The sequence below is a fragment of the Oryza glaberrima genome, chromosome 8 (genome assembly GCF_000147395.1).
Source record: "Oryza glaberrima chromosome 8, OglaRS2, whole genome shotgun sequence".
NCBI classification, from domain to species: Eukaryota; Viridiplantae; Streptophyta; class Magnoliopsida; order Poales; family Poaceae; genus Oryza; species Oryza glaberrima.
Window position 1 is genome coordinate 20,045,084 of NC_068333.1, and position 13,338 is coordinate 20,058,421.

General features: G+C 44.1%; 1 protein-coding gene across 1 annotated transcript; it reads left to right on the forward strand.

The window, feature by feature from the left end:
• Positions 1-3,249: 3,249 nt before the first annotated feature.
• Positions 3,250-6,908, forward strand: LOC127781562 (zinc finger protein 8-like). Its single transcript, XM_052308529.1, has one exon. The coding sequence runs from the start codon at positions 3,451-3,453 to the stop codon at positions 4,351-4,353; it is 903 nt and encodes a 300-aa protein (XP_052164489.1). The 5' UTR covers positions 3,250-3,450; the 3' UTR covers positions 4,354-6,908.
• The last annotated feature ends 6,430 nt before the right edge of the window (positions 6,909-13,338 follow it).

Here is a 13,338-nt window from a genome sequence, read left to right on the forward strand (position 1 = left end):
CCGGTCGGCGCTCGCGTGCAATTCAGCAGAGAACACCTCGTGCGCCGGTGACGCGCGCCTCTCGAGTAGTGACCACCCGTCCACCCCTCACGCGCTTGCATGCTCTAGTGACAGCAACCTCCGCACCCCACGCCCTGTCCCCCGCCGCGACGCTCGACAATACACGTACTGCTGCTCTCCGCCTCGTCGTCGTCAACCCACGTAGTACGCGCCGCACACGGGCTCCTTTTCGCGAACCCGACGACGACGCCACACGCCAGCAGCCCGGAGTCCGGCCCCGCGCGCGCAGCCAGGCCATCCATCCCTGCGCTGCGCAGCGCACGGCACGAGGGAATACGGAGGACGGACGGGCCGGGAAAGCGTGGCGATCGATCGATCGATCGATTTCGTGCGAACCAGCCTAATTTTAGGCGCTACGACACACGGCCGCGCGCGCGCGCGCGGGGGGCAGCGACGATCTGTCGTGCTCTCGCCCTGATCTCCCGTACTACGTGCGTGCGTGGTACGAGCGGGCGATATGATACGATAGCTTGTCTCGAGCGGCTTCAGGTGAGGTGATGGATATGCCTGGATGGGTACGTGTACGTGACGGATCGATCAATTGCCACGCGCGGAGGTCGTGTTCTGTCTGTCCGTGAACTAATAGGACCGTACGTGTCATGTCACGGCTGGCCTCGCTCGCGCCCACGCCCTCGCGTGGTGACGCGGCTCTCTGCCAACGTATCGATCGATTAGGGCATTCCCAATCCAATGACTAGATGGTATCCATAGCATTAAATAAGTTACCACCTAGGACAAAAAAAAACGATGTGGCAAGTGAATAAATGAGGAAATTGAAGGAAACCATATCTTGCATGAGACATGGTTTTACACAACATCTAAGACATCATGTGAGATAGGTAGTATTAAATTGAAGTATGGAATGGTGGTGTTTGCATTGGAAGAGTAGTATCTAGTACTAGTTTCTTGATGATGTGGAGTTTATGGAACCATGTCTAGTGTTATGGGTTGGGACTGCCCTTAGGCCATCCCCAACCCTCCGTATCATCTAGTTTACATAGCATTAAATACATTGTCACATAAGCAAAAATCCTATGTGGCAAGAGAGTTAATAAGGAGAGAGGTAAAAAGATGAAGAAACCATGTCTCATGCAAGAAACCATATCTACACAAGAACCAAGAATAAAAATAAGGGGATAGGTGGATAAAAGGAGAGAGAAGAGATGATTGGATGAGAATTTAATTTGAAGACACCATCCATTAAATACATAGTTTCTACATATAGTGTCTATATGACATGGCAAGTATGAAAACTACTAGATAGTTTCTGGGTTGGGGATGGCCTTAGAGCGTGCAACTAGTCGCGCGCGGCCGGGAATCAGAAGAGTGTGATTGTCGCTTCGTAATCGTGATCATACGTAGTTATTGCTAGTAAGTTGCTACTATCTCCGTTTCACAATATAAGACTTTCTAGCATTGCCCATATATATATATAGATGTTAATGAATCTAAACACATACATATAGATATGGACAATGCTAGAAAATCTTACATTGTGAAACGGAGAGAGTAGCACAGTAGTAGTACGTAATTTGGTATTAATCTCAATATAAGTCAATATGGATAGTTTGATAATTCCGAGTTCAAGCCTTCGCTCGGGTATGACTTCTGAGCGAGCAGTATTCCCTCTCTTTTTCCCCAATTTTTTCTAGAGAAGGGTAATTTGAACTCAGGACTTTAAGGTGCTACTCTGGTCATTACAACCACTTGTCTATATGCCCTTTCACTCTCTTTCCCCAATTAAGAACTGAAATTCTTAATGCCTGCTGATTTTACCTGGCTTACAACAACGTAAGTATTTTGTTGATCTTACTTCACAATGTCACACTTTAGTCGTGTCACGGTTTGTGAGATGTTTCCTCCTTTCCAAAATATAAGACACAACTACCCTTAATTAAGAAACAATTATTATCATATTCTTATTTGTATCGTCTTAACAATTCAATTTATGCACACAATTAATAGAATTAGAGTTCTTAAGGGTGAAAGATTTGAATAATAATAATTCCATGATGATGATGTGTGTTAGTTAATTGCATGTATACATGCACGTCTTATATTGTGAAACATCTGAAAAAACTAGTTGTGCCTTATATTATAAAAATGAGGGAGTAGTACGTGTTTATATCATGCTACATTTCTTAGCCTTAAAACTGACATGTATACTCCTAAGTTTAAAGCTATGCATACCATGCATATATACTTGTAGCTTCCTATATCACATTTGTCTAAGCTTAGTTATGATAAACACCCCTAGCATCATAGATAAAAGGTACATTGTATTCGCGCTAATGCAGTCACAAATGTATGCATTAGCGGTTTGCGATGTATGCATTAGCGGTTTGCGATGGGAGGTATCGCCTAAGGATAAGACGCTATCAACTTTATCCGGTATCGACTAAAGATATAACAGTATTTAACTTTATTCGGATGGACCATCAATAGTTTTATAAATAATGCAAAACCTAGTTGGTTAGATTTCTTAAAGTGAAACTTGTCCACCCAAATTCAAGTCCTAGATTTAGCATTTGTGATCATATTTACGGATAATTTTTCAATCTCTTGGTGATAGATAGCATACCCATTAGCGATGTGTTGTGGTGACTTCATTAATATTAAGATATGAACGTATGCTTTTGTACCATGTTTGGAAAAATGTTTTCTAAATATTTAGTTTGAAAATTTTAAAAATCATATGAATATTTTTTATATGTAATTTTTACAATGTTATAATTTTATTATATATGTTATAATTTAGTATATTTTAATAGGAAAAAATGGTCAAAGTTGCTAAGCAAACTTTAAGAGTCCTATATAATTTAGTATATTTTTGAAGACCAACCTTTTTTACTAAGCAAACTTTAGAGCCCTATATATAGGCAATTAAAGCAGATATCTCAATAATCAATTGGGCTGATTTTCGGGGATGGATAACATAGAATTATTTGAAATTTGAAGCATACCCCCCAGATGCGCAAAATTAACACGCCCTACATGCTACGCATAAGTACATGGCAAACGTCGAAACTGACGCAAGTGAATAGGCCCAAGAAACAAACACCTTCCTTGTCAACCCTACATCCCAAAAACAGCTGGTCCCAATTACACGTCCCCACTGCCCACATCCAAAGTTAAACCGCTTCAGCTCCAATACATCACGCTGCGTTTGCTCCATATCCCATTCTACTCTAACCCTTACTGCCATCATCACATCACAAGCGCATAACCAAAAGAAAGAAAGAAAAATCTTCAATAGTGGAGAAAGAGAGAGAGAGCGCTTCTCCTCCTCTCTTCTCTTCTCTTCTCCCCCTTCGCTTCTCTTTCCCCCCACTCAATCAAACCCTAACCCTACTGCGTACGCCGCGCCATCGACGACGACGCGCTCGCGCGATGAGCGTTGAGCGAGATGGGCGCGACCAGCCCAACATCGACTCGTTCTCGCAGCTGCCGTTCATCCGCCAGGCGGCCCGCGAGAAGCCGCCGTCGTCGTCGTCCGGCGGCTCCGTCGTCGTCCCTCCTGCGCCCATCCGGCTGTTCGGCTTCGACGTGCCGCCGGACGCGTCCACCACCGCCGATGTGCTAGGAGAGAACAAGGAGAGCGCCGCCGCCGTCGTCGCCGCTGAGGGGAGTAAACAAACGGCGTCCGGTCTGGACGCAATCGGCGGCGGCGGCGGGAGCCGGAAGTTCGAGTGCCACTACTGCTGCCGGAACTTCCCGACGTCGCAGGCGCTGGGCGGGCACCAGAACGCGCACAAGCGGGAGCGGCAGCGCGCGAAGCACGCGCAGTTCCAGACGGCCATGGCCATGCACCACGGCCACGGTCAGTACTACCCGCTCCCGGACCCCTACGCGGCGGCGTTCGCGGCGTACCCCGGCCACCACCACCACCACCGCTTCGCCGCCACCGCCGCCGCCGCCATGCCTCCGCCGCCGCACTACCCGTCGTGGGCTGCAGGCTCCAGGTACTACAGCGGTCCAGGATCCATCTCGCAGCCGATCAACGGGAGCCCGGTGGCGCCGGCCGGGATGTGGCGGCTCCCTGCCGCCGCCAGCTGCGTCGGCTTGGCGACGACGACGACTACGGCGGCGCCGCTGCCCGCGCGGCGCCAAGAGCGGCCGGCGGCGACAATTCCTTCGCTGCTCGGAGGCGGCGAGGAGCCCGTGGTGCTGGGAGGAGCTGGCTCCACCTCGTTCTCGCCGTCGACGTCCTCCTCCTCGTCGTCGGCGTCGCCGCACGAGCGGCGCGCGCAGCCAGCGCGTAAAGAGAATGTGAGTTTGGATCTGAGCTTGTAGCAGCGGAGGAATGATGGCCGGTGTCAGCCTCATAATTGTTTCTTAATTACAAAACAAAATCAAGTGCCTTTTCATTTCACGTTTGGATTTATTTTCAGCTCGTTGAGCTAATACCAATGGTACTAGAGATCAGCTACTAATTAAGATAGTAGTATCATCTCTTTCTCTGCCCTTCCATTTGACTGCAACTCCTAAATTTGTTCGAATTCTTCAAATTTTGCTCGAACAATTATGTTAATTTGTTTCTGGAATTTCTTTAGTTTTGGTGAAAGGAATTGTAGATAGTTTTTAAATCTGTTGTTCTTACTTTTGTTATATCATTTTTCTTTCTCAAAGTGTTCAAATTTGCGGTCAATTTGCTCAGTTTTAGTTTTTCAATTTTTGCAACGCAATGGATTTGGCGTTCTTCTATATTTTTCTTGAAAGGGAATTAATTTTATGTGTGTACCGTGTCTCCTGTTCCCCAAAATTCCTCTCTCCTTCTCTACATGCAGTATAGAATGTTAACCAAGCTTTTCTTAGTGTCTTTTAGAATCCCTTTTATTTGTATAATTGCCTCCTTCCAAAATTGTGTAAACTTTAGGGAACCAAATTAAATTGTACACCATCATATCTAGCCGCATATTAACTTATTGCTTCTATCACAGCAAAATTGCAGTGCATAAATCCTTTTCTAGTTGGATGATTTCGAAAGTACTACTAGCTAGCGTTTTGCAGCATCACAAATTAATATCAAAGAATTAATCAGCTTCTTTTCTAGAGATAATCGTAGACCCATTAATTAATTCGCAGCGTACTAGTATTCTGCATTTTAAATATGCATGTAAAGATTTCCAAAGTTCATTCATGTATTCAAATTTGAAAAAAAAAATCATGGCTTTGGGATTGGTTCTGATCAATATGTAGGTGGTTCTTTCTACTAGCACTAGTACTTTGTAGTAGCATGTACTATATATCTAACACTTGCATCTCTCAAAAATGCATTTAACGCAGACTGTACGCTCACCCTGCCAATGCCAGCCGTTTGTATCATTCCCTGTATTCTTATGTCATCGATCTCTCTGCTGGTCATGTTAACCATTCAGATGAGAGCCCACCCCCATAATTGCCTATATTTTCCTTCCTAGTTATTTTTTGATTCATTATATATAAGAAACTCTAATATAATATACTGCTAGCTTCAGTTAACTGCCACTTCCTGAGGATCTGGACATTTTTCTTTGTTTCCACTTTATTTCTTCCAAAATGTGCTAAAAATAATCTGATTGATTATCTTCTGGATGGAAATAAAGGGGACCACACTGATGAAAAATGTACATAAATATGAAGGATAATGCATGCATGCATTCTACAGATCTGTTTTTTTCCTGATGCATTGTTTTGGTGACCACCAGCTAGCTAGGAACATTAACTGTTGGCATACCGGCCTGCTAAAATGCACAAAGCAACCGGCCTGCTAAAATTGTCAGCAGTACTGTTTTTCATAAGCTAATTTAATTTTCTAGTAATGTGTCAACCGGCCTAACCATTTTTCTCTAATTAAAATACTTATTTCCCATTTAAATTGGATATATACTCAATTTGAATACACACACACATACATACATACTTTTTCCTTGTAGTCCTTTTATGGATTAACTTAATTTGTCAACTTCTCTGACTCTGTTGTCCAAACGTAATCCAAAGTGTATTTTTAGAGGTTCTGCAAAGTATTGAAGAGAAATCGCAAAGTTATTCTCCCTGTTTAATCATGAAATGAAGAACCTTTACACATGGGAAAATATACATATATACATGCTGCAATGCATATAGCAACAAAAACTGCAATCTGACTTTTAATAGGAAAAGGCTGGAAAGCTGTTCTTCAATAATTGCATATTCCTTAAAAAAAGTGTGTGTGGTACTACTATAGTAGAATAATCATACCATCCATCATTATAAAAAGGTTAGGGAGACAACTTTAAAGTGATTTGAAATCATAATACTGTATGTTAGTACATCATACTAGGTATCAACTACTTAAACAATTATATCTATTTATTCCATAATTTATACAGAATTCTAGCAAGCTATAGCTAGGAGGGACATGCACTTTGGATCAATTTGTTTTTAATTTGTTTTCAATTTCTAGTGTACTGATTGCTTCAATCTGTCCAGAGAGATGAGATTATTAGGTCAGGTTTAACAGTAAAACTAACTACTAATCTTAAGCCCATCAGAAAATGGTATTAGAACTAACATACATGTACAATAAATAAGCTATATAAGGTCGACTCCACCTTTTTCTCCTCCCTCCATTTATATTAGAGCATATGTAAAACTATCTCTTCAATTAGAGCCAACAGTCCTTTGCCTCTCACTTTTATGTGTGCTTGTAGCCGGTTTATAGTTTGTTATTGTACTTGCTATTAGAGTTTGTTAATTATAAATAGATGGGATTCGTGATGCATAGAACAGCTGGCTGATTCTAATCGGTATACAGGAAAAATAGTTGTACTAATTAACTACTCCCTCCGTCTCATAATATAAGAGATTTTGACATCTCGCTTGCACTGTATGACCACTCATCTTATTCAAAAAATTTGTACAGATATAAAAAACGAAAAGTTGTGCTTAAAATACTTTGGATAAGTCAAAAAAAATAAATAATAATTCTAATTCTTTTTAATAAGATGAATGGTCAAACAGTACAAGCAAAATGTCAAAATCACTTATATTAGGGGACGGAGGGAGTACATAGTTAGAAATACTTATATTTTAGAATGGAGAGAGTATTTATATACATAGTAACGGTTTGCTAATTGTTTTTGAGCTACTCCAGTTTGGATGCAAAAATATGGAAGTAGAAGAGATAATTTATGAGGAAAAGGGAAGAATTAATCTCTTCTAATATTCATCAAGATATTCATTTTTATGTTGAGCCTCCATGCACTGGCATACAGTCCTGTCTTAGCTTATAGCTAGTGTATGCAAATTGCAAAGGTGGACAATAATTCTGGTACAGGAGGGACCTACACTGTCATTCATGGATCAACTCTAGCCCCTCCCCCTGCTTGCTAGCACGCCAATCTATTAAGGCCGAGTTTAGATCTAAAGTTTTTCTTCAAACTTTCAACTTTTTCATCACATCAAAACTTTTCTACACACACAAACTTCCAACTTTTCCGTTATATCATTCCAACTTCAACCAAACTTCTAGTTTTAGCGTGAACTAAACAACCCTAATCCAGTTAGAACTTCCCTGCTTATAATCGTACGTCCATCTTTTGTAACCGAGTTATATGGCCCATTTAGACAGGGTCACAGGGAATGAATGCCTTTTCCGATCGATCTCAACAAGAAACCCGATCATATATAGCACTTGCATCTCGATCAATAATTCGATATGTAAATCTGTGTTTGTGTTAATGCGAAAGAGAAAAGACTCTCTCTGAGCTGAGTCATCAGCTCTGCACCGTCACGCTGCTAGCTATAGCTAGTTCTGCATGATGATGGCATGCAGGAATCGCCCATGCAAACCACCAAAAGTTGTTGAAACATATGCACACGCAGACACACAGAGCTAGCCTTACTCAGCTCATCAGCTGCATGCTAGCTAGACTGCTGCTACTACTAGTCGCATACTACGGCCTTAGATCAAAAAATTTTGGCCGAAAACGTTACATCAAATATTTAATATATGCATCGGTATTAAATATAGAAAAAAAACCAATTATACAGTTTGCATGTAAATTGCGAAACGAATTTTTTAAGTCTAATTACACCATGATTTGACAATGTGATGCTACAGTAAATATTTGCTAATGACAAATTAATTAGGCTTAATAAATTCATCTCTCAGTTTATAGGCGGAATATGTAATTTATTCTGTTATTAGTTATATTTAATACTTTAAATGTGTTGATATAATTAAAAAAAACTTTACAACCAAAAAACTAATCACACCCTACCACTCCGGTCAGAAACGGCAGCAAGCAGCGTTAGCACCGCGCACACAGTACCGCGAGCTCAATGACCGAAGTAGCACTGTACATGGTAGCTCTACTGCTCTAGCAAATATACTCCGTCGGTCTAAAATAATAATAAAAAAAGACTGTATAGATTCGTTTTACTAGAAATGGTCACATCTCCTCTTAATTTGGCTTTGTTTGGGATGGATGGAATATACTCCTACATGCCATTATTTTTCTATATATGTATTTGTTCATATTTTTAAGAGGAAAACTATTTTGATTTCTCGAGAGGATGTCCTATCATTTGCTTAAAAACCATCAAAATAGTTATGATAAATTCTAGAAAAATTTGACAACATATCTATACCCCACAACATCTTAAATCTAAATTCAACTCACACATCGAGATATAAAAAGGATAAATTGAACGTATAAATAGTAACGTACTATTTATATATGAATTTGTCTTTATTTTGTTTCTCGATTTGTAGGTTAAATTTAAACTTAATTTTTGGCAAACTAGTAGATATCACTATACTCTATGTTGTTATATTTTAAAATATTTTATAACTATTTACATCAAACTTAAAAGAAAAAGATACACAATAAAATATTCTCTCCAGAGATTTGAATCTACTGAAAAAAAGTTGGAGGAGTCGTATGCGTGGACTGGCAGTGCCTGCAGTATCTTGCTGCCATATGTCTCCTGCAGGGCTCGGCTGTGCTGCAACTGCACATCACTGCTGTGTCTTTGCTGCCTGCATCGGCCGCATGCACGCATGCATGGCAGGGGCAACCGGCCAAACGGATCGGTGGAATCGTCAGGGTTGTGCTTCTGTAGGGGACTTATCCACACATCAGCGTGTGCAGCATCCTTTATATATTCGCTAGTCGCTGCGAGTGATTTACAAGAGCTGTTCGTATATACGAATGCAGGGCAGCGGCCGGGCTTTGGAAAGGGACCTTGAAAATATTGGGAATAAGTTCACTTTAGGTCCCTCTATTTGTCACTCAGTCTGATTTTCGTCCTTAAACCGCAAAACCGGGTACCGTCTCCCAACTTACGAAAAACAGGCAAAGGAGGTCCCTCGGCGGTTTTGATAGCAGTTTTGGCTGACGTGGCGCCTACGTGGCTAATTTGACTCGGTCTTCATCTGACGTGGCATTGACGTGGCGCTTACGTGGTAATTCGAACCGGAAAAATAATAAAAAACGATGGGACCCACGTGGGCCCCACATGCCATCTTCACACCTCCCTTCTTCCCTCTTCCCTCTCCCCTCTCTCTCTCATCTTCTTCTTCCCTCTCCCTCTCTTCATCTCCTCTTCCGCAAGCGAGCGCCGAGTGAAGCGGAGGAGCGACGACGCCGTGTGCCGCGACTGGCGCTGCCTGGCCACCTTCCTCGACTTCCTCCTCGCCCACCACCACCACCAGATGCCGCACCTGCTCGTCTTCGGCTGCACGAGGTGGAGGAGCAACACCGCCGCCGCCACCGATGCCACCATGGATTCCGTCGACCTCGGCCACCACCTTGATGAGCTAGTGCGTGACGGGGACCTTGCCGACGGGGGATGGACCACCGGAGGAGCGGTACCGCGGGCGGTCATCGTCGCCAGAGTTGGCGCGGTAGAGCTTCTTGATGAGCTCCTCTTCTTCTCCTTCCCGCCGGAGCTGGAGACGACGGTGTACCTCTCCATCTTGCACGCAAACAGCCCCATGAAGGCGTGTTCCACCGGCCTGTCCCAGTACTCCGTCTTCTCCCCCATCAGCGCCGGCGACGTTGCCATGCACCGAAAGCCGCAGGACGCGAGCACAGCGCCACCACTGGTGCCAACAGCAATGTCGCCGCCATCGTCGTCCTAGCACAGCTCAGCCTCATGCCCTCAGCTACGACGATGCACGTCCAAATGCGGCACCTCCTTCTCCCCCAACTCGCCACCACTGCCGCCTTGGTCTGGTGTTCCTACTCCACTAATTCCTTTACCATCACAAACAACCGAATGAAGTCAATTGAACAAAGAGAAAAACCGGTCATAGTACTAATCAATCCCTCAAAACAAGCGATTTAGAGTGGAACTACGAACTAAAACTACCATTCATCAATCACCCAGACCGAAATCAGAGAAAGGGGGAAAGGTGGGACCTGGACGGGGAGGGCGTCCATGTCAGCACGGAGCGCGACGACAGGGGGAAGGCCGGAGCCGACGTCGGCGACGACGCCGATGCCGGCGACCGCGCGGCGGTGAGGCCGAGCCGCTCCAGCTCGTGGCGGACGAGGGCGCTGGTTGTAACGTCCCGCCTTTCCCAGGCCGGGCCCGCTTACATCTGGCAGCTTTCATAGGTCATAGACTGCCCTCACAGACCAACACAAGTCTTTTCTGCACACTTTGTCCTCACTCGTGTGCACCCAGGAAGAATTTTCCGGTCGGTCACCGATCACAAATTGCTCCAGGCCAAGCACGCTTAACCCTGGAGTTCTTTGGACATCGGCTTACGGAAAAGAAGTTGCAACTTGTTGATATGAATATTCTATTAATCCTATTAAGCCCTGGACCAGGATGTTACACCCTCACCCCCTTAAGAGAGATCGACGCCCCTGTCGATCAACCCCAGGCCAGGAACGTCCCCTCTTGGCCACGTCCGTGTGTCCAGTGCCAGCGCATGTGCCATGCTGTGTGACCACTCTCGGTCCACACCAGCCATGCGCACCATGCCTGCACAACAGCAAAAAAAAAGAGGATTTTCAAGGGATTATTTATTGCGGTTTAATTTTTTTAATTGGTTAAAATAATTTATTGAGCTCTGAAAATTCCACTAAAAATCCTGTTAGCATATTTTGACATGTAGAATCCAACAAAAATTCCATATGCCGATTATGATTATTATTTGCATTTATTAATTTAGGGATTCATCTCTAGGTTAACTTAAACAATTTCTTTGGGCGATTTATTTAAAAATTTTAAAGCAAGGAGGGGAACTTCAGGGCGTGACAAACCTACCTCCCTTAAACGGAATCTCGACCCCGAGATTCGGAAGAGCCAGTGAAGAGGTGCGGATGGGCGGCCTTCAACTCATCTTCCCTTTCCCATGTTGCTTCTTCGTCAGAGTGATGGCTCCACTGAACTTTGCAAAACCTGATCACCTTGTGTCTGGTCCTTCTCTCACTGGTTTCGAGGATACAAATCGGCTTCTCCACATATGTCAGATCTTCTTGAATGTCGATGTGCTCTGAGCTAGCTTGTTCCTCAGGTACCCTCAAACACTTCTTCAGTTGAGACACGTGAAACACATCATGAATACCAGCCATATTGGATGGAAGCTCAAGCTGGTATGCAACTTCACCTCTGCGTTCCAAGATTCTATATGGTCCCACAAAACGTGGTGCCAACTTGCCTTTCGTCCGGAAGCGGTGTACTCCCCGGAGCGGAGTGACACGAAGGTACACATAATCTCCTGCTTCGAAAGTGAGCTCCCTTCGGCGGTTATCAGCATAACTCTTCTGCCGAGACTGGGCGATTCGCAGTCTTTCCCTGACGGTCCTAACTTTCTCCTCTGCTTCGGTTAGCACTTCTGTCCCAAATAGTTGACGTTCTCCGGTTTGATCCCAGAAGAGCGGAGTGCGGCACTTCCGTCTGTACAATGCTTCAAATGGTGCCATTTGCAAACTGGCCTAATAACTGTTGTTGTAAGAGAATTCCGCATAAGGCAGACTTTTATCCTAAGCTCCGCCAAAGTCAAGTGCACACGCTTGCAACATATCTTCCAATATTTGATGGACTCGCTCGGTCTGACCATCAGTTTGCGGATGATAAACCGTGCTGAAATTCAAACGAGTCCTCAATTCTTCTTGCAGTTTCTGCCAGAACTTTGAAGTAAACTAACTCCCTCGATCAGATAGAATCTTCTTAGGTACCCCATGCAAACACATGATTCTTCAAAGGTAGAGCTCTGCCAATCTTTTCCCAGTATAGGTAGTGTGCACTGGAATGAAATGAGCAACTTTCGTGAGGCGATCCACAAATACCCAAATTGAATCATGCCCTGATGAAGTCCTGGGCAGACAAGTGATGAAATCCATTCCGATTTCTACCAATTTCCATTCTGGGATCTGAAGGGGCTGGAGCAGTCCAGCGGGTCGCTGATGTTCTGCTTTGACTCGCTGACAAACATCGCAGAGTGCGACGAATTCGGCTATTTCTTTTCTCATGCTGGCCCACCAGAATTTCTCTTTGAGGTCCTGGTACATTTTGGTACTACCGGGATGAATTGAATACTGAGTTTGATGAGTTTCGGTGAGTATCAGATCCTTCAGTTCTTTGTCGTCAGGTACACACAATCTTTCTCCCAACCAGATTGTGCCATGCTCATCCTCATGAAAATCTCGGGCTTTTCCAACCCTCATATGCTTTTTCAGCTCAGCTATTTCAGGATCATTTACTTGAGCTGCTCTGACTTGATCCACGAGCGTAGGCCGTGCCTCTAGGGCAGCTACGTACCCGTGTTCCACGATGCTCAAATTTAGGTGCTCAAGATCTTGCTGCAATTTGTCACACATGCCTTCAGTACATACTGAATTGCAATAGCTCTTTCTGCTCAGAGCGTCTACCACCACATTTGCTTTGCCTGGATGATAATGTATCCCCATGTCATAATCTTTTATCAACTCCAGCCACCTTCGCTGTCGGAGATTCAAGTCGGGCTGGGTGAAGATATACTTCAGGCTCTTGTGATCAGTGTAGACTTCACAGCGGTTGCCAATAAGATAGTGCCGCCAGATTTTCAGAGCGTGAACCACTGCTGCCAACTCAAGATCATGAGTAGGGTAATTGGTCTCGTGTGGACGCAACTGTCGCGAAGCATATGCGACCACTCTGCCTTCCTGCATCAGTACACATCCCAGCCCTTGGCGAGATGCATCACAATAGACCTGGAAGTCTTTCATCTGGTCGGGCAGAATTAGAACGGGTGCAGATACTAGCTTCTTCTTATGTTCTTCAAAACTTTGGTTGCGCTCAGCTGACCTCTTGAACTTT